This window comes from Erinaceus europaeus, chromosome 4 (genome assembly GCF_950295315.1).
Source record: "Erinaceus europaeus chromosome 4, mEriEur2.1, whole genome shotgun sequence".
Classification (NCBI taxonomy): domain Eukaryota; kingdom Metazoa; phylum Chordata; class Mammalia; order Eulipotyphla; family Erinaceidae; genus Erinaceus; species Erinaceus europaeus.
Genome location: NC_080165.1, coordinates 122821795 through 122843194, shown reverse-complemented (window position 1 = coordinate 122843194; position 21400 = coordinate 122821795). Strand labels below are relative to the sequence as shown.

At 36.0% G+C, this 21400-nt stretch overlaps 1 protein-coding gene across 1 annotated transcript in view; it reads left to right on the top strand.

Moving 5' to 3' along the window:
• LAMA2 (laminin subunit alpha 2) overlaps positions 1–21400 on the top strand; it is a 711163-nt gene that overhangs the window by 154098 nt on the left and 535665 nt on the right. Inside the window, exon 2 of the mRNA XM_060190486.1 lies at positions 14716–14886. Within this exon, the coding sequence (XP_060046469.1) occupies positions 14716–14886 (171 nt within the window). The remainder of the gene's footprint in view (positions 1–14715; positions 14887–21400) is intronic.

The window sequence follows — 21400 nt, the reverse complement described above, 5'->3', positions numbered from 1 at the left end:
ATAAAAATTGGGCAGAATCCCATCTATCTAGCTAAAAAGTTTTAAAAGCTTATAGGAAAAGGAAGGCCATTTTAGACAGTATGGCTAAAATGTAAAGGGCAGTGGATTATTTCAGGTAAAGTCATCTGCACTGAGGGAATGGAAAGGGCCTACAAGGCAGAATAATTTTTCAAGATTGACTTGGAAATTCTAAAACAACTAGTACTTGCAATTTGAGGAGTGATGGAAACTATTATGTCTTTCTTGGTATATCTGTTTTCTTAAGATAAATTTGGTTTATAATGTCAGTTATTTTCTTAAACATGTTTATAATTTAGAGCACTGCAAATTCATGGTATCCTATCTTAAGATGAACACTGCTCTTTGATAAGAATTTAGTACTGGGGGAGTCAGGCTGTAGCACAGCGGCTTAAGTGTACGTGGTGGAAAATGCGATGACTTCACAGGCGGAGTCACTTCACAGGCGGCAAAGCAGGTCTGCAGGCGTCTGTCTCTCTTTTTCCCCCTTCTCTCTCAGTTTCTCTCTTTCTCTATCCAATAACAAAACAAAACAAACAAACAAAAAAAGAATTTAGTACTGGGAGTCGGGCGGTAGCACAGCAGTTAAGCGCACGTGGAGCAAAGCACAAGGACCAGTCTAAGGATCCCAGTTCGAGACCCCGGCTCCCCACCTGCAGGGGAGTCGCTTCACAGGCGGTGAAGCATGTCTGCAGGTGTCTTTCTCTCCCTCCTCTACCTTCACCTCCTCTCTCCATTTCTCTCTGTCCTATCCAACAACAACGACATCAATAACAACAAGAACAGTACAAACAAGGGCAACAAAAGGGAAAATAAATATAATAAAAAATGAAAAAAAAAGAATTTAGTACTAATAGTGAATTGCTATGTCAAATAGCTAAGATGACGTTATAGTTCATTGTGGCCTTCATTATCCTCATTTTAGACAAAATGTTTTCTATGTAGATAAAAATCTTGATATTCTAAAAGTAAAACCCATTTAAGACCTATTGGAATAGGGATGGCTACATCTGGATTATTTCTGACATAGTGAAAACACTCACATTTTTATCTTAATCTTGTTTAGAGGAAGCAGAGCAAACATGTTTTAAAATTAATTCCACATAGGAATACATACTCTTTTTTTTCTGATTAAAGAAATGTGAGGAGAGAATCAAACCTAGCCAGAGGTCTCAAAAATATCTTATTTTGAAAGCTTAAAAAGTACAGACTTGAACAACGCTGATAGACAAATGTAAAAAGCATGTAAACAAGAAGTAGGATTGAAATCTTTCTTTCTTCCTTTTGAGTAAGTGAATTTCCTCCCTTAGTTTACAAGCATTATGTTGTTTCTGGATGACTATTAATTCAAATTGGACTGATTTCCTAGTTCTGTAAAACTCTTCATCTGCATGGTGGATCAAGAGCATTAAGTTATTTCCTGCAGTGCACAGCTGGAAATCATTCACTTTGGTAGCATTTTGTTTTGTCCCAATGTTAGTTTATATAAATCAGTATGCTTCTACACATTCACATAGCTCAGGATTTCAACAGACAAATATCTACTTTCTTTTTTTTTTTTTTTTTGCCTTGACACTTCTAGAAATTTTAATTGGCAGGCTTTCTTTTGTCTTTCCAAGATGGAATCACTTGAAAACATCACTATTTGCTTGCATATACATATTTAATGTTCCACAGACCTAAAAGACTGAAGTAAAAAAATAGAAATATTTATATAATTTTCTTTTCTTTTCTTTTTTGCTGAGGTTATAGCTGCTTGGTATAAACAAGCAGGACAGAATACATGTACCGAAAATATGATCACACACAGATGTTCTTCCTTCCTTCCTTCCTCCCTCCCTCCCTCCCTCCCTTCCTTCCTTCCTTCCTTCCTTCCTTCCTTCCTTCCTTCCTTCCTTCCTTCCTTCCTTCCTTCCTTCCTTTTCTATTTTTTGCCTCCAGGGTTGTTGCTGGGGCTCAGTCCCTGAACCATGAATCCACTGCTCCTGGAGGCCATTTTCCCCCTTTTGTTGCCTTTGTTTTTGTAGCCCTGTTGTGTTTATTATTGTTATTGTTGATGTCGTTCATTGTTGGATAGGATAGAGAGAAATGCAGATAAGAGGGGAAGACAGAGAGGAGGAGAGAAAGACAGACACCTACAGACCTGCTTCACGTGAAACCTGTGAAGCGACTCCCCTGCAGGTGAGAAGCTAGAGGCTCGAAACAGGATCTTTACGCTGGTCCTTGCTCTTTGCTTCATGTGCGCTTAACCTGCTGGGCTACCGCCCAACCTCTTTATTTAATTTATTTTATTATTTTTTAAAATTTAATTTAATTTAATTTTTTTCATTTTTATTTAAAAAAGGATTAATTAACAAAACGATAGGGTAGGAGGGGTACAACTCCACATAATTCCCACCACCCAATCTCCATATCCCACCCCCTCCCCTGATAGCTTTCCCATTCTCTATCCCTCTGGGAGCATGGACCCAGGGTCTTTGTGGGTTGCAGAAGGTGGAAGGTCTGGCTTCTGTAATTGCTTCCCCGCTGAACATGGGCATTGACTGGTTGGTTCATACTCCCAGTCTGCCTCTCTCTTTCCCTAATAGGATGGGTCTCTGGGGAAGCGGAGCTCCAGGACATATTGGTGGGGTCTTCAGTCCAGGGAAGCCTGGCCGGCATCCTGATGACAACTGGAACCTGGTGACTGAAAAGAGAGTTAACATACAAAGCCAAACAAATTGTTGAGCAATCATGGACCCAAAGCTTGGAATAGTGGAGAGGAAGTGTTAGGGAGGTACTCACTGCAAACTCTAGTGTACTTCTGCTTTCAGGTATATATTTTGCAGTAGTTTACGGATACGTGTGAACATAAGCTCTCTCTCACAGAAACTGGTGTATATCTAGGTTTTGGGACTTTGTTAGAAAGTGAACCACCTGAGATGGAATTAGAGTATACTATGAAAGGAAAGGTCTCACCCGAGTAATGATGCTGAAGGGTTGTCATTCCACATGTGAAGTCTCTGGACACAGTCTGAAGTGAAGCATGTTGAGGTGGCAATCGTTGTGTTGGTTAGGTTGTGCTCGGCAGATGCAATATTATTTTATATGGATTGGGAGAGGCATACGGAAAAGTGGGCCCTATCCAAAGGTTCCAGGACTGGGGGAAGTAGAGGCTCTATAGTGGAGATATGAGGTTCCTGCTGTCTTAGGGTTCAAAAAGACAATCGATAGTTAATGTTATCATCACATTAATTGATAATTGGATTAACTTTGAAAAGTCCTTTTGTTATGGTTTGCTGTACAGTACCCAGTATCTTGTATATAGCTGTGCTATTGGTTGCTTCTCTATTTTTTTTTTAAACTAGGGCCTTAGGGCTTCCATCAGAGAAATGTCACTACTCCCAAGTCACTCTTTTTCTTTACATTTATTTCCAGGCAGAGTGAGAGGGGGAGGTGGAGAGAGAACTACATACAGAGGAAATTCAGCACTGTAGTGCTCTATCACTTGTGATGTTTTCCCATGCATGTGCTCCCAGGACTTTAAACCTGGGAATTATTTCATGATGCACTCTCCTGGGTGAGCTGTCTCCCAGTTTCATGCAGTCCTTTTGAACATTTATTGAAAAATTAGATATACTGTGATTGAGATACACCTCACCAAAGTGGGTGCCTGCCTTGCCATTCTAAAGGACCAAATTTGAGCCCTGGAACTAGTAGCAGCTCAGTGCTGTGGAATCCTTTTTTTCTTTCTTTTGTTTCTCTCTCTGAATGAAAAAAGTGGCACAAAAGTGGTAAAATTGCATATGTGTGAGGCCACAGCCTATCCAAAAAAGTAAATTAAAGAATATAATTCCATTTTTTAATTTTTAATGGATAATTTTTGCATAAGTAGGCTTACAAGTAGCATCTTTATTTTTTATGTTAATAACTGGGCTTTGGGCCTTCACTATAAAATTGAGCAAGAAACATTGGAGAAATTCAGGCAAACATATGCATCCATACCTATATCCATACACATTTATGTACATATAAATATACATATATGGGTGTCCATCTTCCTTCAATGAGGCTCAAACTTGAGTTGTGCATATGGCTAAAAACCACAGTATACCAGTGAGTTATTTTGTCTGCCAGAAAGACATATATTATGCATTATAAAATATTGGTATATGTATCTATATCTCTGAATGCTAATGAAAATTGTAATGGGTCAACAAGACAACCCACTTGGATAGTGTAGTTGCAGGAGTATGGTTCAGGTTCTAGTCAGACCACCTCCATGTTGAAGGACGTTTTGTCACTGTGCGAGTTCTGTGCTTCACACACAGAGCTACTTTGACCTTAGAACAGAATTTTCTAAGTGGCTAGCAACACTGCTTGCTTCTGATTACAATCATTATGATTTAAATCATTATACAACAGCAAATCTCTGTGTAAATTGACGTGATTGCTATCACTGCTATTGTTCTTTGACATTTTATCTTAGAGAAATTCAAATAAAGTATTCACACACACACACACACACACACACACACACACACACACACACACACACACACACACTCTTATGGTATTTTCTTAGTTACCATAAAGTAAGTCTCCTTATGGGAAATGTGTATATAAATGTGTGTGGATGTGGATATATAAAAGTGATATATGATCTTTATATCCATCTGACATCTGACTCTTCTTCGTGAACATCAGAAACCACCAAAGCTGTTTGACTTAAGCAGACATTTATCTGAAATACATCACATAGCTTTCTGAATTGTTGGAAAGATTTGAAAACCAAGTTGATGCTGGCAGGCATCAAGAGCATTCCTGGTATTCACTGCTTATGAATAGTCTAGACAGGGTGACTTAGCCTGTGCTGTAACTACAAACTCCTTTAATCCTTGCACATTACTATCTCTGTCACTCTTGTGATTTTATCTTTCTTATCTCTGCAGTCCTATATTTCAACAGCTGAAGATTTAGAGCTTTAAATTTTAATCACTGTATATAACCGAGCTGTTAAAAAAAAGAAGAAGATCTTCCGAATTTCTACTTACTTGGCAGAAAGTACCTTATTCTCCTTGAATTATTTTACTAAGTTAGAATATCAAAACAAAGTAAAACATTATCATGAAACCAAGCTTCTGAAGACTTTAATGGCATTTTGTCATGTTTTTCTTTAGGACAGTTACAAAAATGAGTGCATTTATTCTCACTCAAAAATCTAAATTCGAGTGATATTCTATCCTCACTAGTACTGTCCCTGAACTCAGTAATTTTTAGTTTAGAAAGTCACTGTAAAAGATATAATAATGTCAGTGTAATGAAGGTTCTGATAAAATATTAACTACTATAGAGAAACCAAGAATGAAATAAGAAATTCTCTGTGACAAAGTCAAGAGAGTTTCATAGAGCAGAGAATACTTGAGTGAGATTGCACAAGTAGATAAGAGTAGATGACTATATATGTTGTAAAGAGAGTAAGAAGAATAACCACATCACATAGAATTGATAAGATGATTTGTGGCAGAGTATTTCAAGGCATTTGATCTGGGTATAAACAGGACAATGTCCAGTATGCTGGCTCTATAGGAAGTCATGAAAGATAGAAAGAGCTGAGTTTAGAGACATAGATAGGGACCTAATTATAAATATTTAGATCACAAAGCGCTTTGATATACCTACACAGCTACACAGCCACATCAAAACTGTTCCTAGTTTTTATGACATGAAACTTCACAGAGGACTTAAGAATATATATATAAGAATATATATAATATATATAAATATATATATATATATATTTCAGATTTAAGCTTTAGGAAGATTTAATATCCATGTCATTGTGCATTGTGGAAGATAGACAGGTAGAATCATAGTAATACTGGTTAGGGTGCCATGCATTAAATGTAGGATAGGCTGTCCTTTTTTTTTTCTTAGATAAACTTATCAGGAAAACTTTGATTTAAAACTTTGTTGTTGTTGCCACAGTGTTATCCAAGATAACTGTCAGTATACCTCAACTTCCATCAAATCCTCATCTTCCTCAGGTATAGGACTTGAGGTCTCTAACCCCTGCATCCTATACCTTTTTTAAATCCTTGGGTTAGTTGTAAGATAGCACACTTATCTGTCTGCCTATTTATCTACCTCCCTACCTCCATATTGTTATGGAAAGACTGACAGATAAATAGTATTAAAGAAGGTAAAAATATATATTCTTAAGTCCTCTGTGAAGTTTCATGTCATAAAAACTAGGAAAAATAATTTGGAAGTAGAAATCTTAGAATGCTCCTGGGTCGGATATACTTGTCTTCAAATTACTTTTGAACATTTTTGGGGGTGGGGGTTGTGCTATAAATTTCTGGTTTCAATTTCATGGCTATGTTTATGATTTTTATGTTTTTCTCTAGCTAAAAGGCAGTAAATTTAGTAGATAAATTTAACTGAATTAGTTACCAGTATGTTGGGATGGTCTCTAAAACGCTAGCCCAAAGTGGAGATGAGTACATGGCAAAGGTGAATGGTTTGGAATTTCTTTTTAAAAAATTATTTATTTATTTGAAAGAGACAGCGGGAAACAGAGATGAAAGAGAGACTAAAGAGGAAGAGAGAGAGAGATGGAGAGAGGGAGGGAGAAAGAGAGAGAGAGAGAGAGAGGGGTGAGGCACTGCTTCACCGTTTGTGAAGATTCCTCCCTGAAGATGGGAACTATGGGTTTGAAGCCAGGTTCTTACACACTGTAAAATGTGTAGTCTATCAGGTGCTCTTCTGCCTGGCCTTACCTGGACTTCCTTTCTTTTCTTTTTTTTTCCCTTCTCTCTCTACTTGGACTTTCCTAATAGAAGTTATAAATGACTGTAACTGGACTGACTTGTGAGTGGTACTTAGAAGCCAGAGGGAAATTACTTTTTTCTCTACCAATAACCCTTGGAGTCCATTGAGAGATTTTTTAAAAAAATAATTATTTCACCTTTCTGTTGCCCTTGTTTTTTATTGTTGTTTTAGTTATTATTGTTGTTATTGGTGTCGTCGTTGTTGTTAGGACAGAGAGAAATGGAGAGAGGAAGGGAAGACAGAGACGGGGAGAGAAAGATACACACCTGCAGACCTGCTTCACTGCCTGTGAAGTGACTCCCCTGCAGGTGGGAAACCAGAAGCTTGAACTGGCATCCTTATGCCGGTCCTGGCACTTTGCGCCACGTGCGCTTAACCCTCTGCACTACCACCTGACTCCCATTGAGAGATTTATAGACATTTACCGTCAGAGAGAATCAGCTCTTCAGTTAAAGAAGGGAAAAGTTTGTATATTCTTAAAATGGAATAATGTAGAAATATTAGAATATATAAAAGAATGAGACTAGGTGGTGCCACACCGGCCTAAGCTCACATAATAGTAAGCAGAAGGACCTGCACAAGGATCCAGGTTTTAGCCCCACCTCCCCACCTGCAAGGGGAACACTTGTGAAGCAGGTCTGCAAGTGTCTTTCTTTCTCCCTCTCATTCTCCTCCACATCAGTTTCTCTCTGTACTTTGCAATGAAATAAAAAAAATGGCCTCCAGGAACAGTGGATTCATAGTGCTGGCACTGAACCCCCCAGCGATAATCCTGGAGGCAAAATAAATACATAAATAAAAATAAAATAAATAAGGCGTAGAACTTGTTGAGCTATGATGGCATTTGGCCTGCAAATGTACATATAGAAAGGAAAAGGTGAACTAGATGACATAAAACCTATGAATTATATAAGGGAGAAAATAATTGTCATTTAGAGCAGGGAAGGGAAATAGTAATAAGTGGATATTTAACAATACATTTAATTTTATTTCCTATGGGTGCAGAATAATTGTGTTTGAAAACTACCTGTGCCAGTCCGGTTCAGATATTTGTTTTCTTCATTTGTAAAATTCATATTTGAGCTACACTTCTTTTGGATTTATTTACTTTTGTTGCTAGATAGTGACTTGGATCATCACTTAGAGAAACATTTTCAAAAGCCTAAGTAAAGAGTTTGGACTGTGTCACATAGCAGGTCACTTACTAATATATTAAATGCATTTCTCTGCCTCATTTGTGTTTTTGGTTTTTTTTTAACAGCACTTGTGTATTTAAAATGTTTCCAAGTCAGAGTTATTCATTTTAAGAAATAGTAAGGTCATTTTTAATGATGAACTGGAGAGCTAACAATGGAAATAGTCACCCACTGGATTGCATGCACCTCTGTATATTTCTTGCACAGACTTTTTGCTGCTTTGCTAATTCAATGCTCATTTCCATTGCCCAGTCTGTCTAATATTGAACAGGGTCTAACAGAAAATTTCTTTTAGAGTATAAAAGAAAATTTACAACATTTGATTTACGAAATTTCACTTAAGGTCACACTAGATTAAGCGCACAAAGTACTATGTGCAAGCACCCAGGTTCTATCCCCTGCCCCCCATCAGCAGGGGAGGGGTGCTTCACTGCTAGTGTCTACTTTTCCTCTCTCTCTCACCTTCCCTCTCGCTGGGAGAAGTGGATTCATAGTGCTGGTACTGCATCACAGCCATAACCCTGGTCGAAGTTTTAAAAAGAAGAAGGAAATGTCACTTTAAATTTTGTTGTTACTAGTATTCACAAATTATAAAAACTAAGGATTGAGATAAGTCACATACACACACACAGTATTTCTTTAGAATTTGTTAAGCTTTATCAAGATTCTCTTCCTACAGATGAAAAACAAAGTCAAATCATACAGTGGACACCCACATATACTCTGTATCTATTCTAAACATAACTTCATTACAGATTGCTCTATACTACTCACCTCTCCACAGCTCTCCTTAAATCTTTTACATTTTGATCCATCGCAAGCCTTAGGCCTGAATATGTAATCATTGATCGCATTAACTAGTATTCAGTATTGCTTTACCTTCCTTTATTTTATTTATTTAAGAAAGGAGACATTAACAAAACCATAGAATAAGAGGGGTACAATTCTGCACAATTTCCATAACCCGATCTCCACATCCCACCCCCTCCCCTGATAGCCTTCCCACTCTCTAACTCTCTGGGAGTATGGATCCAGGGTCGTTGTGGGTTGCAGAGGGTGGAAGGTCTGGCTTCTGTAATTGCTTCCCCGCTGAAGCATTTTCCAACAGTGAAATGCATAGGTCACTAAGTGTAACAGTCAATGAATCATAACATTTTTTTTCACTGCTCAGATTATCACTGAGGCATAGTACCTCCATGACTCCATCGCTCTAGATGGTCACTTTATTATTATTATTATTTTCTTTTCCAGGAAGAGTGTGAGAAATAGAGAGAAAGGCAGATATAGAAGGGGAGACACTGCAACACTCTTCCTCCACTTGTGAAACCTCCCTCTTGTAGGAGCGTCCATGTAGGCTTGAACCTCACAGTCACACTACACACTACAGGGTGAGTCACTTGCTGGCCCAGTGCAAAAAAATTCCCACACCTATATAATACAAACTCTTATCTCCAACATTATCATCTCCTTGCAAGTTTACACTTTGGCTCTTCTTAGTCAGACCCTAACCCCCAAATCAACAACTTTATTGTTTTACTTATTAGATTTATCTATTTCAGGAAGTCATACACATGAGTAGTAGATTATGCACTTGTTGAGTGAAGTTCCTTTGATTTGTATAATGCTTTAGGGTAATATGTTGTTTTTTAGAATAGCAACAGTTTGTTCCATTTTTAACACTGCATAATATTATGTTGTATAAACAAACCACACATTTTGTAACAATTATTCCCAATAATAGGAATCTGAGTTGTTTCTAGTTTGGACTACTCTGATAAAATATTTTGTGAATAAGAATATCCAAGCAACATTTTTTTTATGTCCATGCTCTGCCATTTCTCTTTATTTCAGAGTATAAATATGTCTAGGTTTAAATTTTTGAAAGATTGCATGATTGTAGTTTTTAAAAATTCTTGATATTGTATTTTCCAGTTCTAGAATTTAAGTTTGTTATCATATTGTAGTTTTCTAATATTTCTTATTTGTTCTTTTGTTGCATGTATTGTGTGTATCCATTAAGTATCATTATAATTTTGTCAAAAGCTGGAAAAATATTTTAGCTTGGAACATAGGATTTACACTGGTGAGAGCCGAGCATCCATCCTCTGTACCATATATGCCAGTGCTAAATTGGGCTTTGGTTTATTTCTCTCTTAATTTAATTTATATATTAAATTGTGATGAGGGATGTGGAACAACAGACAGAGTACAGGGCTTGCATTTTTGAACTCCCAAGTTTATTTTTTAAATAGTAATTTTCAATCTTTATATTTATTTATTATTGGACAGATTCAGAGAGAAGTTCAGAAGGGAGGGGGAAATAGGGAGACAAGGAGACAGAGAGAGACACCTGCTGCACTACTTCACCATTTGTGAAGCTTTACCCCTGCAGGTAGGGGCCAGAGGCTTGAACCCGGGTCCTTGCACACTGTCATGTGTGCACTTAACCACATGCACCACTGCCTGCCCCCCCCCATTTTAATTTTTGACATTGTACATGCCAGAGTGGTGCTCTGGTCTCTCTCTCATTCTCACTTTTTTTGGTAGAGTAATAAATAAATCTTTAAAAATATTATGTGCTAATTATATTACTTGGTAGACATTAATGTTGTATCCATTGTTTTTTGAGGCATCTTACTTGCCTCTTTGAATTTTTATTTTTATTACTTTCTGAATATTATTAAGGTATATTACAGTAGCCTGAGATTATGACATGTTCTGAAAAATACTCATCCCTTTTTTTGTGTGTGTTATTGTGATAGACGTTGGCCTGGATTCAGTGTCCAAACTTTTGCCTTTTTGTGTATAATTTAGCAGATGTGATCACAGTTCAGTTCCTTTATAAGTTTGTGTGTGTGTGTTAGCCAGGAGTTCATCACTTTAGGCCCATTTTTTTCATATGTAGAGAGAGACAGAGATATAGAGAGGGGAAAATAGCATACCACCAAAGTTGCCTCCAGTGTGTTGTGCTGCTGGTATGAGCCTGGGTATTGTGTGTACACTACAAAAGTTACTACAATGGTTAGCTCTTCTTGCTGACCCTTACATTGATTTTTTTTTAATTCCCTTTTGTTGCCCTTGTTTTATTGTTGTAGTTATTCTTGTTGTCTTCGTTGTTGGATGGGACAGAGAGAAATGGAGAGAGATGGGGAAGCTTCACCACCTGTGAAGCCACTCCCTGCAGGTGAGGAGCTGGGGGCTCAAACCAGGATCCTTAGACCTTGCACATTGTGCCATGTGCGCTTAACCCGCTGCTCTACTGCCCAACTCCCAATAAGTGATTTTTAAAGGAGGAATGAGAGAGGGAGAGAGGAAGAGAGGGAAAAGGAGAGGGTGAGGGAGAGGGAGATATCTGGGAGGTGACTCAGTGGATAAAGCACTGGATTCTCAACCATGAAGTCCTGAGTTCGATCCTCAGCAGCACATGCACCAGAGTGATGTCTGGCTCTTTCTCTCTCTCCTCCTATCATTCTCATGAATAAATAAATGAATTCTTAAAAAAAGACAGAGAGAGAGAGAGACACCAGAGCGTCATTCTGGTATACATAGTACCAAAAGTTAAACCCAGGGCCTCATGCTTACAAATCCTGGTCTCCACTTCTGTACCAAGTCCCTAGAATAAGTCCAATACTTTTATGCCTATCTACAAAACTTATAGTCTGTTGTGGTACATGTACATCTAATATCAATGGCTGATTTGGCAAGGGTTTATGCACATATATATGAGACTTCCTTCCTATGATGCACTCTTTTCAAGTGTGTGTGTGTGTGTGTGTGTGTGTGTGTGTGATTTTACATGATGCTGCAACTGGCAATAGTTCTGCTCTCTGTTTTTTTTTTCAAGGTTTTACTAGTTATACAGTTTCTGTATGACTTTGAGTCATCTTGTTTGATAGTCTGAAGGTCATCTATTATCTTCTAAGCATACATACTGACTTGTTCAAGTGTTGTTCAAAGTATTCAGGAAGCCTTCTAACTTGTTCAGAATTCGTAGCTCTTAACTGTGAGAAGTTTGGTTGAGTGAGAGCTACTTTACAATTACTGAAAATACAGCCTTCATACATGGGTTTGAAAAAACATTTTTGTAATTTGGTGCCAAAATATGTGCTTTTGAAAATGTAGAACATTAAAGTTACACAGACTTATACATTGTTACTTATTATCAGAGCACGTGAAGTATAAAATCATCCAAATAAAACCATATAAAAATAAAATAAAACCAAATAATGAAATTTCTAAATGAGCTTCTTCTTGGTGTTTAATATGTGATTGTATGGCTATAAGTTTCCCTCTCAGTACTGCTTCAGCTGTGTCCCAAATATTTTGATAGGTTGTGTCTTCATTTTCATTAGTTTCCAGGAACATTTGAATTTCCTGCTTGAGTGAATCTCTGACCTAGTGGTTCTTAAGGAGTATGTTGTTTAGTTTCCAAATTCTGTGACTTTTAATAATTGTCTGTTTGTTGTTAAATGTTAGTTTTACTCCACTGTGGTCTGAGAAGATACTTGGGATGATTTCAATGTTCTTGAATTTATTGATGCTGTCTTTGTGGCCTAACATGTGGTCTATCCTTGAGTATGTGTTATGTGGATTTGAAAAGAAGGTGTATTCCAGTTTTTTGGGGTGGAGGAGTCTGAAAATGTCCAAGAGGTCTAGTCTGTTAATCTCTTCATTCAGTTACCTTGTATCTTTGTTGGTTCTCTGCTTTGTTGATCTGTCTAAGTGTGAGTGTGGGTTATTGAAGTCTCCCACTATTATTTTATTACTTTGATGTATTTTTAAATTCTTTCAGTAAGTGCTTGACGTATTTTGATGGTCCCTCATTGGTTGCATAGATGTTAATGACTGTTAAGTCTTCTTGGCTGATTGATCCTCTAATCATTATGTAATATCCTTGCCTATCTTTTATTACTTTATTAAATTTAAAATCTATCGTGTCTGAAATGAGGATGGCTGTTCCTGCCCTTTTTTGTGGTCTGTTAGCCTGTATGATAGTTTTCCATCCTTTCACTTTAAGTCTGTGTTTATCTTGTTGTGACAGATGGGATTCTTGCAACCAGCATATGGTTGGATTATGTTTTCTGATCCATCCCCCAACTCTGTGCCTTTTGATGGGTGACTTTAAGCCATTGACATTTATTGATATTATGGATTTAATGTATTGTAGTGCCATTGTTCTAAAAAAATTTTTTTTTGTTTGCTCTGATATATTGCCAGTATTATAGTGATGTTCTTGTTTATAAGAGGTCTTTTAGCACCTCTTTCAGGTCTGGCTTGGTGATGGTTGCCTCCTTTAACTGTTGTTTGTCTAAGAAGGTTTTGATCCCTCCATCTAGTTTGAATGAAAGTCTAGCAGGATATATTATCCTTGGTTGAAACCCTTTTTCATTCAGGGCTCGATAGATATCTTGCCACTCCCTTCTGGCTTTTAGAGTTTGAGTGGAGAAGTCTGCAGATAATCTTATGGGTTTTCCCTTGTATGTGACTTTTTGTTTCTCTCTTGCAGCCTTTAGGATCCTTTCTTTATCCTTTCTTCTTCTCATTGTGACTATGATGTGTCTTGGTGTCTTCAGGTCTGGGTTGATTCTGTTTGGTACTCTCTGGGCCTCTTGAATCTTGATGTCCTTTCTGTTATTCTGGTCTTGGAAGTTTTCTTCTATTATTTCCTCTAGAATATTTGCTTATCCTTCCTCTCTTTCTTCCTCTGGCAGGCCAATTATACGAATGTTACTTCTTTTCAGATCATCCCATATGTCTCTGTTGTTGTTTTCAGTGTCTCTCAATCTCTTTTTAAGCTCTTTCACCTCTTTCTTCATTTTCTCTAACTCATCCTCTGTCTGACTAATTCTGTTTTCTGCTTCTGTTATTCTGCTTTCCCTTGCCTCAGCTTCTTTCTTCATTACAGCTATTTCAGCTTTCAGTTCTCTAATTGCCTCAAGATAATCAGTATTTTCCTTGGGGGTGTCAACTGTTGTTTCCCTAATACTGCCATTCCTTTCCTCCAATGTTGTTTTCATTTCTGTGATTAATAAGTTTATTATTGCTTGCATACTTTTCTTATCTATGGTTACTTCTGGCTGATTTGTAGTTTCTTCTGGGCTCTTGTCTTCATTCATTGGGGTAGCTGGTCCCCATGGACTGGTTATGGGTGGGGGGGAGGAGTTGTGCTTAATAATTAAAAGGAAAAAAAAATTTCCCCTTTTTTTGTACTCTATTTCTTAACCCAAATTAAGTTATAATCACCTCCTTGGTGTGACCGCTAGGACCCCTTATTGAGTGGCCTACTAAAGGCAGAAAATCCTACTGTTTCCAGAATATGTGGTTAGAGCTCAAGCCACTAGCAGCTTCTCAGTCCGCCATTTTCCAGGAACCCCCCTCTCTATCTCTTTCTTTAGAGTCTATAATCATATACCTGGAAAAGCTGACCTGGAGCAGTGAGGCCCTCACAATGCCAAGAAAAGAGAATTAATGAGATAGATCTACATTTTATATTTATGTCTCAAAAGGAAAAGAGATGGTCATGTAATGACATCTGAGGTTTTATGTAGTGTTCTTCATTAATGAACACTAAATATTTCATTTTGATTAGTACTCTGAAAAAAATCCTAGCTTGATTTCATTTAAAATGAAGGAAAACTGTATCATTATCTTTTGAGTTTGCACACCTTCATTTGCCCATCTTTTTCAGGTTTATTCCCTGCTGTTCTGAATCTTGCTTCTAATGCTCTCATCACCACTAATGCAACATGTGGAGAAAAGGGACCTGAAATGTTTTGCAAACTGGTAGAGCATGTTCCTGGCCAGCCTGTGCGGAACCCCCAATGTCGAATCTGCAATCAAAACAGCAGCAATCCATACCGTATGTATTTATATAGTATTTGAATATCACTGGGCAGAATGCATAATTGAGATATTTTTAGATCAAATTCAAAGTCAAAAGCCTGTGGTAGCCTAAAATTTCTAGAGCTTTCCTTCCATTGCAAACTTCATTGTAGCCCCTCTTCCATTTGACCAATATTACTGGAAGTGCTAATATGTACAGGATCCTCTGCTACCCAAACACAAACATTCTTATGAACCCCTATGTGAGTTGTAAAAACATAAAGCAAAGAAGAAGTGACCACTCATTTACATGGAAATTTAAAAAGATATATTTATTTTTTTACATGAGATTTGGAGAAAATCAGAAGGTCACTTTGGTAGATATAGTGCTGGGGATCAAATATGAGATTTCACATATTCAAGTTTTGTTCTAGCTACTTAGCTACCTGCTGGCGACTACATGGATAATTTTTTAACATGGCCAGACCCCCAAGTAACCTACCAAATCATAGCATAAAATACCCCTAATGTCTAAAATGGCACTTGCATAATGTAAAGAAAGAGGCAAAAAAAAAAAAAGTAGAGGTGATGTGATTAACTTGTACAGTGTAGTTCTGGAAAGGGAATGTGACGGTGCTGTTCACTCTACTTAAAATACGGGGTGCATGAAACAAACAAAAATATATATTTATGGGGTTCCTCTAAAAGTTCTGCTGGAAAAAAAAAAGAATGCAACTTTTGCCTCTAATAATAAAAGTGAAAATCCTCTTCAGGATCCCTTTGATTAGTGGGAAAAAAAGTACTAATTAATCATCTGTAAAAAACAAAGAGATGTTACTTGAATTTGAGTATGGGACTGAGGTGGTACTCTAGCTACATTGCTTGAAAATGGAACTTTGACAAGCATTATGCATACTGCCTCCAGAATAGTATTTGAGGATGTTGTTAATTCAGTGTTTAGTCATTCATTGGTTACTTAGATACCAGGTACTATGCTGGATAGTCAACTAATAAGGAAATGGAAAAAATTTTGATTTGATATAGAGTGAAGAATGTGCATAGAAAAGGAGGAGAGGATAAGAGAAGTGAGTCACTTCAATATAAGTGAAAATGAAGTCTTGTCAGAAATGCCACCTAAGCAAAGACCCAAGAACTGGTATTAACAAAGCAAATAGGAGACAGAGGGAAGAGCAGAAGACATATGTAGAAGAGAGCTAGAAATACAACAGAAATTTTCCTTAGGGAACTATAGGTAGCTAGATATATTTAGAACTAAAAAATTAGAGGTCAGAAGGTAGAGATGTGTATGGTATAGAGAATGGAACCAGATCATGAAAGTTTATTCTTTTTTAAAGAGTGTTTTAAGAAGAGGCTCCTTACAGATTAGTTTTCTAGCTTCTCTGACCCATACTGATGTCTCAATCTTATTCATGTATTTACTTGGCAAGCATTTGAACACCTATCGCTAGCAGCATTCTGTACTGGAGTCAACTCTTAAATCATACATAACCCTTGACTTAAGGGACTTAAAGGAGAAATGAGGAAACAGGAAAGTAAATGGAGTGTGAAGGGAACATGAAAAAGGTCACTGAAAGATTCCTGGGAGAAAGTAACTGATGCACTGTAAAAATAAGCGCTACTAGATAAGAAAGGAAAAATTACAATAAAAGAAAAATATATAAATCTTGATGGCATGAAACACAAGATTTATTCAGAGAACTATAAGAAATTTGGTGTAACAACTTTTGTGGAGAATGAGAATGAGTTCAGATAGTTCTGTAGTTGTGAGGTGAATATCTATATGAAAAAATTTCAAATAATATATTGAGGAGGTTAATAATGTGAATAACTAAAGTCAGCAAAGTGATGAAACATCTCAATTATATTACTTAAAAATGTCTTCAATAAATTGAAAAACAAAGTAAAAAATTTGTTCTAATTTACATTTTTCAGACTCAAAAGAACTTATATGGCAGTATATATTCCTTATCGTTGCTGGTTAAAAGGAAAACTGTATACTCTTCTAGTATATAAACTAGAGATGTTGAATGCATTAATATCTTTGGAGAATTGAAGCTTATACAATTAGATTGGTGATCTTGTATATGATAGAATTTTGAGAAGCCAAAATCCTTCAAAGATCTTCTAAGACAATGCCCGGAAATTTCCCTTACATTTTTTATAACAAAAATTAAATAAAACTTTATTTCAAAAATAAAACTACTTACTTGAATGTATGTTTTTTTAATTGCTCAAATCTGAGGAAGGATGAGTATAGCTAGACAGAAGGAATTTTTTGAGAAGAAATGTATAATTGTCTTGATTTTCTCCTTAAGATTAGAATCCAAGTCTTCTGCTAAGAAGCAAAATAAAACTTAAATTCTGCTCTTCAAGAAAATAAGAGCATTGCTGAATTATAATGAGAAGAAGATACAGAACATAGAGGGTAAAATGTTTAGACTGATCTTTATGGGGGGTTTATAGAGAAGGGAAAATGGAAATTAAATGAGTTGATGAACTGTGAGATTTAAGTTCATTGGCAGAAGACAAAGTATGATGTAGAAAAGTGCCATTTTGAGGGGCTGGTAGCCTTGATAGTTTCACTAAAAAAACAAGTTATAGGGGAGTCAGGCTGTAGCGCAGCGGGTTAAGCGCAGGTGGCGCAAAGCACAAGGACCGGCATAAGGATCCCGGTTCGAACCCCGGCTCCCCACCTGCAGGGGAGTCGCTTCACAGGCGGTGAAGCAGGTCTGCAGGTGTCTGTCTTTCTCTCCTCCTCTCTCCCCTCCCTCTCTCCATTTCTCTCTGTCCTATCCAACAACAACAACAATAACTACAACAATAAAACAACAAGGGCAACAAAAGGGAATAAATAAAATAAAATAAAAAATAAAAAAATAATAAAAAAAACAAAAGAAAACAAGTTATAGGGTGACAGTGAGAGAGTATTGGATGAGTATTTGGGTGTCTGTAGGTGTGTTTTAGTTTTTTAGCTGAGAAAGAGAATTAGTGAGAAACTATATTTAAAATTATATGCATTTTATACATATACAAACATAAAAATAAGAAAACATCTGTGAGGGTAGATAGTGTAGTATTTATGCAAAGAGATTCCATGCCTTAGGCTCCAGTGTCCCAGGTTCATTCCCCCACACCTTCATAAACTAGAGCTGAGTGATATTCTGGTAAAAACAAAAAAACAGACAGACAAACCAAAAACGTACACACATACCTGCCTACAAGTTAGGAGAAACTAGACTTGAATACAGAAATCAAATATTCAAAACAGTAAGCTTAACACTGTACCTCATTGAACTTATTACAAATGGTACAGAATTTTTGAGAAGGAAAACATCAGTGAGAACTGAAATAGCATAAGAAGGCTCCAAAAAAAAAAAAAAAGTGGACATACTCACCTGATTATCACAAAGCTGAATTGCCTGAAGCAAGTGGGGAAGACATTCCAGGAAACCAGAAGGAGAAAAAGGAAATATTACAGTTAGAGGGAACATGCAAAGTTTGAGACAGAAAAGATTCGAGAATCAGAAATAGCAAAGACAGTGAATATATTTTAGTGAAAATTGGACTAACAAGTAATTACTTTGGCAAACAGCAAAAAACAAGTCAGAGATCTCCAAACTTAATTACCATACAAAGAAAAAGAAAGTTCTCTTTCCTGATTTTTATTATATTGTTACTCCCAATTAAAAACTAGCAGTTTGAGATGTTTACTTCATAAAGAATTCCCTTGCCAATTTTCTGATATAGTTAGCCTTTGGATTAACATACACAACTATCCCTATTGAGGATGCAATACATTTCTATCTACTTTTAAGGAAGGGAAATATGCCAACAATTAATTAGTATTTGCAAATTAATTATGATTAAACTTACATAATGAGGATTATGGTTAATTGTGGATTCATCCCCCAGTCTTACTTTTCGTGACTAATTTTTATTATCAATTTGACCTGAGGTGACAAATATCTAAATTTCCAATTAGCTTCTTTCACAATTACCTAAGAGCCACAAATTTGATTTAGAAATGTGATGTGTGTTTTTCTATCACATATTAAATCCACAATCTGTAAAGAAGATTCAAAAGGCTATTTGGGGAATGCTTGTTGTGATATTTAGTTTTCTTCAGGAGCAATGCCAATAATACCTCACGTATGGTTCTGTTCCTAATGTGCCATTTTCATCAGTCATTAATACCACCAAGGATATTTATTTGGTATTTAGTAATGCTTCTGATATTATCTGTTATTATAAAGACCCAACACCCTTCCCTGATTCAACAGAACAAGTTACCTATTATAAAATTATTAAATATATTCAACAGTTTTTCTTTTCATTAATGAGATAGGCTGCATCCTCTCAAAAATCTGCTAATGTGATCAAGACTCAGTGCACAATAAATTTCCTCTAGGTGCTTAGGATATTCAGTAATTACTAATAAAAATGCTTTTTATTTGAACTCTCATGTTCCTGTTAAACAAGTTATAGCAAACAACTTTAATAAAATTTATACAGACTCAAAATGTTAATCATCTGAAAGTGAAAATAAACATTTCATTTGTAATAGGAACTAATCTTTCTTAAAGATTATTTAGAGAGAGAGAGAGAGAGAAAGTGAAGTAGAGCACTGTCAGTTAAACTCAGATTTATGGTGGTGACTGAGGACTGAACCCAGAATGTCAGAGCCTCAGACATAAAAGTCTTTTGCATGACCGTTCTGTGTCTCTCTATCCCTAAGAATTATTCTTGAGAAAGTGATTTTCACTGTTAAACACCTGTTTCATTAAAGACTTCATTTTGCTTGATTCTTACTGTCATTTTTGCTATTTGTTAAATAGAAGTTACCTCTTAAAATAGTATATGTTTTTTAGCAAATATGTATATTGCTTTGTGAATAATGATTATCAGAATATTAATGCTTATAATATTCCTCAGATAGTTCTGTGAGCAAAAACATCCCATCTAAGAAATATTTTTATTGATTAATGAAAAATTGAGAAAAATACTGCAGATTTTTCATAAAAATGAAATAAATACAGTCTAAGGGATTGTCTTCCATTTTGATGTTAAAGTTTGAAAAAAGTTTCTTAATTTTATTTTATGAACTGCTAAGGATAATATATTAAATGATAGAGATAGCTTGGTGTTACTTTTATTTGCAGAAATAAAGAACTAGAACTCATATACACCTTTTCAAAAACAGCTTTAACTTTTTTTTCTAAAAGTTAAGAAACTGGAGTCTCAAGGATAGTGCAGAGGTTTATGCAATATACATACCAGGCTCAGAGATCTCACATTTAATCCCTGACTCAAGCATATGTCAAGGCTGTGCAGTACTATTGTCAAAAGATTTTTTAAAAAGATTAAAATAAAAAATCTGGAAACCACTGCTGTCTATAGAGTTTTGTTGTCCCTGTTTCAAAGATAACACACAGAATTTGAATGACTTGTTCATATTCTGTTATCTGTTAAATGATATTAGTTACACACACACTGATATGTATTTTGAATAATTCCATATGTTTCATTTCTTCATATTCTAAAGGCTATGTTCTCTCATCATTGTGTTTATTAGAGTCCAAGGTCAGATAGCAGTATCCTGTAGTAAGTCAAGAAGAATCTGTGATTATTCCTTATTGTTTATGATTCATTCATTATTTGAAGTAAATCTCTACCTAATATTTTGAATGTTTGCATTATATCATTTTTATTTCACCAAAAACCTGCATTAGTATCTCTTTTAACTGATGAAATCTGATGAGTATTTTAGCTTTTAGAATGGACAAAAGGCCAAAATAGTGCTCAGTGTTGAGGTTGCAGGAACTTTTATAGAGGTAGCACACACCCCAAGATGTGATAACAGCACCATCATATTCCCCAGAGACTATGTTGTTTTTATTTTATATTAGTGTCATCTTATGTGTTGTTTGTTATATTTTCATTAGTTATTTTGGGAAATACCATTTTTATGTTAATGAATTGTAATTATTTCTTTGTAACATACCAGCTTGCAAATATTTTCTTAGGAGTTCTTTTGGATAGCAAAGGGAACCTGTCACCTTTCAATTTGTAAAAAAAAATTAGCAGCAGCAGCAGCAACAACAACAAAAGCATTGCAATTTTAAAAGATTGTATCAGGCCCTAGAGAACTAAAAAGGGAAGAAGATGTGGACCACTCAGGGTTAATAGTTGCTGTCATGACATGCATGGAGCTAAATTAGATAAAATGAGAGTTCTGTGAGATTTGAGAAGTATAAGAAAATCTGAGAAGGCACTGTGGAGATGGTAATGAGTGTCCACATTTCTTATTTCTTTTTCCCAATCTTCTTTTTTAAGATCTCATAATAGAACTTATTCTCATCTATTTGGAGTAAAGTCAAAAGGAGATTTATGTTGTACTGATAGGATGGAATGTTATGTACCATTTCCCCCTCTTTCCAATTATTGTTCAGACTCCTCCACTGAGTTAGTTTTGATAGAGTAGGTAAATAGCTATTTGGAAGTTTGTAATAACATTCATTATGTGTTTATAT